This window comes from Sinocyclocheilus grahami, unplaced genomic scaffold, assembly GCF_001515645.1.
Source record: "Sinocyclocheilus grahami isolate Dianchi unplaced genomic scaffold, SAMN03320097.WGS_v1.1 scaffold869.1, whole genome shotgun sequence".
In the NCBI taxonomy this organism is placed as follows: Eukaryota; Metazoa; Chordata; class Actinopteri; order Cypriniformes; family Cyprinidae; genus Sinocyclocheilus; species Sinocyclocheilus grahami.
In genome coordinates this window covers 258,783-263,974 of record NW_015506048.1, presented here as the reverse complement: position 1 = coordinate 263,974, position 5,192 = coordinate 258,783, and the positions used below count along the sequence as shown (strand labels likewise).

The 5,192-nt window shown below is 36.4% G+C and overlaps 1 protein-coding gene across 2 annotated transcripts in view; it reads left to right on the top strand.

Moving 5' to 3' along the window:
- The window catches only part of cratb (carnitine O-acetyltransferase b), a 34,479-nt gene extending 29,714 nt beyond the window's left edge, over positions 1-4,765 (top strand). For both annotated transcript variants that reach the window (XM_016248192.1, XM_016248193.1), the window contains one exon: positions 2,986-4,765. In XM_016248192.1, the coding sequence (XP_016103678.1) occupies positions 2,986-3,189 (204 nt within the window). In that variant the 3' untranslated portion in view covers positions 3,190-4,765. The remainder of the gene's footprint in view (positions 1-2,985) is intronic.
- The last annotated feature ends 427 nt before the right edge of the window (positions 4,766-5,192 follow it).

Sequence of the window (5,192 nt, the reverse complement as noted above, 5' to 3'; positions counted from 1 at the left end):
TGAAAATAAACAAATCAAAAATAGAAATGTCTCTGGTTCCTTTTGAGGTTCAGAGAGAACATCAAAGCAAAGGGGGCATAACATGTAAATGGATTTCAAATTAGCTGACTGCTATTATTAAAACAAGGTAATCAATCTGGTATTAGGAACAACTAGTGATTCTTCTCTAAATAGACAGTTAAAATGTAACTAAATTTAGATTTATTTAGCTAGTAACTGAGCCATAGCATTCAGGAAGGATACATCTAAGATAGTTAAATTCGCTGAGACGAATTAAAGATTGAGAAACATAGAAAGAGAAGAAAAAGAAGGAAAAGAAAGGGAAAAATCAGAAACCAGGGATTAGGTTAAGTTCAAATTACTTCACACTGCATACACACATGCTGTATTTAAAAGCTTCAATTAAAGAGTGCTAACCCCTAATTGTTAAAGCTATTTGGTAGCTTAGCCTAAGATGAAACTATGCTAAGTCGTGTTAGCTTAGCTGCTTCAGGTGGTTTGTTTACAACATGGCATGTTGTGCTATGTGAAGTTAGCGCTTCCTGTGACTAGTTGTTGTCACGGTAACCAATGCATGCCAGTGCAATTCAAGCAGTTTAGTGTCTGCCTATTTTTTTAAAAGTTGCCCAGTTTTAGAACGTGGTGCGTTCAGTCCTTCAAGACTTGTTGCATTAAATAAGCACTTCTGTGAGTCTACATAAACACTTCCAACATACCAACATACTACATAAACACTTAAACTGGTCTAACATACTACATAAACACATAAACTGGTCTAACACACTACATAAACTGGTTTAACACACATACATACACACACACAGTTTGTATAGGAAAGGGTTAAAGCTTAACCCTTTAAAGAGAAGAGAAATAAGAATATGAAGTTATTGAACCATTTGCATATTCAGCAGATTTACACCTGAGTGAAACATCAGATTCTTAGTTCAAACACACCTTTGTAAAAAAGGTGCAAATGATACCTAATGTATCAATTAATAAGACTAAGTTTAAATACTTGCATGTCTCGTCTGTCTGAAAGAGAGGTCTGATGCAATCTGAAGGCTCACGTGGATTTTTGCTGAAGTTGGTTGATGAAAAGAACCAGTTTGCGTCAGAGGAACTTGATGAATGGAAAAGACAAGGCCGAAGACAAGGCCGAAGCCTGGCATGAGCTTAGCCACGGGAGCGTTTTTCTCACATCCTCTCAGAATTCAAACAAACCACAGACTCTGGGCGGGTCACATGAAGTGCGGCCTTTAAAGTCTGCAAAAATTCACGCCTCTCAAGATGGGCTTGTTCAATGAGAAAGTCCGGAATCCCAAGTGGGAGTTTTGAGATACTGGGGAGTTTTTATGACCTTTTGTTTGAAAGCATGGTAATTTGCATATGAAACTTGGATCAAAATTATTAAAGCTTCTTAGAACACTAATATGTTGCGTAGGTATAAACATACAATATACACTCTCAATTAGATCATCCGAATACGAATTAATAGAGACCAAACACGTTATATGTAAGGTTACATGAATGAGTGGTTCTATCATAAGCATGCATAAAATAGTCTACAATACAACAGATAATATACAAGACCGCAATAATATACACAATGACCTGAAGGATCTGTGTGTTCATTCAAAGAAAGGTTTTCCTATGAATTAATTAGTAGAAAAGTCCATTTCTACTGTGCGTTTGTGGATTTTCCTTATGGAAAAGGCAGTGATTTTCCGCACCTAAATTCCATTAGGTTGTAAATGTATCTGGTGTCAGGGTTGCCATGGTAACCAGGGTCCTGGGCCTTGTGTCGTTGCAAACATCCTGGCATCCAGTTTATTGGGTGAGGGGACTGTGACGATTTGTTAATCTAATGAATAATTGATTTGTTAAATCAAATGACAAATGGTGTGTCTGATTGGTCCAGATGCTACACAGGTGTGTATATATATGTATATATGTGTATATGTATACACGTGTATGTGTGTGTGTGTATATGTATATATATATATAGGGGGGGGGTATTTTGTACATTTTAAAGTTTAATTATTCTATTTAATGCACTTTGAGCTTTCAAAATTAACAGCTCCAACACATGTTCTTAACAAAGAAAACGTAAGTCAGAAAAAAAGTTGGTGAATTGACTTGTTGTACCTGACCTTTAAATACCATTTCATGGACTTCATATCGTTTTTGATATCGTTACATCTCTCCTCATAATTTATCCCCATCTTGGGTGCATTGCAGGTCTGTTGTGTTGTGGCTTGTTACCCGCTTCTCAGCATAGACTTTAAAAATGACAAATTAAGCCAAAATATCCCAGATATGGCAGCTGTCATGTGGCGTGGATGATGTTATTTGAAGCCAGAGTCTGCAAAGTAGTAAACCTGAAGTGGAGCCGTGGCATCAAGGTCTTATTAGATAAATGAACACCTCAACATACATCAGTGTGATGAAAACTACCTAAAATGACAGAAACCATATTTGGGAAAAATGTATTCATTCAAAATACATAAAATGTATTAAAAAAAACTTAATTCATTCATTCGTTCGTTCATTCTTACATTCACTCACTCATTAATTTGCTCATTCATTCATTCACACATTCATTCACTCATATATTCATACATACTTTTGCTCTGGTCCCATTCGTTTACATGGAGAGGGTGAGGTATTCAAAATGTATTAAAAAAAAAAAATTTTCATTCATGCATTCATTCACTCACTCACTCACATATTCATTCATTCATATATTCATACATGCTTTTGCTCAGGTCCCATTCGTTTACATGGAGAGGGTGAGGTGTTTGACCTATACTGCAGCCAGTATTATTTTGGCTTCACTTTTCAGCATATGTGCGTCACATTTTCCTCCCACCCTCGGCCTTTCCAAAGCGTTCCACACCCATTTAAATTGTTCAATTTACACAGCAGGCCTAAACGTTGAGAAGGTCATAAAGTTAAAAGCACTTGCATGTTGCATCTTCCTCACAGGTGCCCGCCAACACAGACAGTGTGATGTGTTTTGGACCGCTGGTTCCTGACGGCTATGCAGTCTGTTACAATCCACAGCAGGATCACGTCCACTTCTCCATCACTGCCTTCAACTGCTGTGAGGAAACCAACGCGGAGAAGCTGGCTCTCACATTGGAACGATCGCTTCATGATCTCCAGGAGTTATTTCAGCCCACAGTTTAGCACCGTCTAGACATTCAGAGATGGTTTTAAAACTCTACTCCAGCATTGCGGCAGCTTCAGGAACACAGCCTTTAATATGTGGTGAACAGAATGTACTCCTGTAAGTGCCAGGCTTTGTTAAACGAGTGGTCTTCATGGAAGCTTGCATGAAGTACAGCGCATTTGAGCACCTGAGATGCAGATGTATAATGGACCATTTGCTAATAAGAAATACATCGCTATTTTTGGTATTTTAAGAAAAGCAATGAAAGCTTAAACAAGTAATCTAATGTAATACCAAACTTAAAGGCGTTTAAAATATGAAATTCTCATTTTGTGCATTTGGGTCCCTCTACAGCATGCATGTGTTTCAAATAAGTCTGATTTTGTGTGACATGTTACATACCAGCAGTTTGACTCGATGTACACTTCTTCCTCATTAAATGTGTGCCTTGTCAGAAAGTTACCAAATATTTAACTCACACATTTATATATTTGTGTGAAATCACTGATTGTGTTACAAAATCAGTTATTGTTACTATATATGGGAGATGTCTGTTGCTCATTATGTCCTGGAATTTTTTTTTTGGTTTATGGTAATAAATTGAGTACAGTGGTAACAAATGGGTTTTCTTGTAGAAACCTTTGCCAGAGTTCTCCAAATGTCCCCTCATTCTGTTTGACTATATAAAGTAGTTAGGTTTTTTTGTTCTCAAGAAAGTTGCAAACCATTTCATATGGGAGCAATTACCACTTTCTCACGAGCTATATCTTCATAGCTCTAACCATAACCAAATACAATTATTAAACCCTTTCGATTATAAATGTTGTGCTAACTAGTTTTGGTTCAATATTAATGTTGAAATGCTACCTGCTGCAGTACAGTATAGTCAAACCAGAGCGATGTTCTTCCACATCATTTGCTTTTTTTAGCTTTCGCTCGCTCACTGCTGGCTGGAAATGTGCAAAAATAAATTTCTCACAGTGAACGTTCTGCACCAATTGCTGTACAAAATCAGGGAGGACAAGGAGAAAGTGCTGTTAGCTTTGCCGAAATGGTTTCCGGCCTACTGCATCGAGGAAAGACCTAGTTTTGAGTGTCCTGGCATGCTGAGCTGGGTAGATTACTTGTAATCTGAAACTGTAACTGTAATTTGTTGTTATGCCCATTTTCAACCCCCTGCCAAATTATTACCCCCCTCATTGAAATCACTACCTGATTGCCTATGCCTAATCCTAACCCCTCCCCCACTCCTAACCCTAAACCTACTTTACTAGGGGGGTAATAATCTGGCGGGGGTCAGAACTCGGCCCAACACTGTTACTGATTCCAAATTACATGACAAACATTGTAGTTAGTAACGTAATCCATTACAGTACACATTTCAGGTAATATAATCAAACTACTTTCGGACTACTTTTAGATTACTTTAGACATAACTTGTTTAATCGCTTTGATTTAAATAGGACAATCTTGCCATATTGATATGATACAAAGTGTAAGAAAATAGATCCCATTTGTTGTAATTAACAATATTCAGTGCATTAAACATTACTTTATGTGAAGGTTTGTAAACGTACTGCAGGGGGTTTGTGAGTTTAATGAAAAGCTAATAAATTATAAAAATTTAAATCAGTTTAAAATAACATTTTATTTGTTTACCTGCTTGTCATGTGACCATTAACCAACATCAGAGAACCATGAACATGCATACGGAGGAATATTCCTCCATACATGCAAATGTGATAATTATTAAAATATTTATTTGGAAGATTTCATGGGAATCCAAGTAAATATATTAGGTGAAAGAGTTTCAGATTACAAAAAAGTTTGGAAATGTTTTTCTTGCCTGCATTACATGTAAATGAGAAATAACATGAATTTGTGTATTTTAAAGTGTTTGAAAGTCTAATGACATAGTAATGGATTGTTAAATGAATGATAATTCAATTAAACATGAATGTGTTCATCAGTAGTTGATGCAGTGTTGAAATACTTCTTAAATCTGAAATTATTTTTGTAA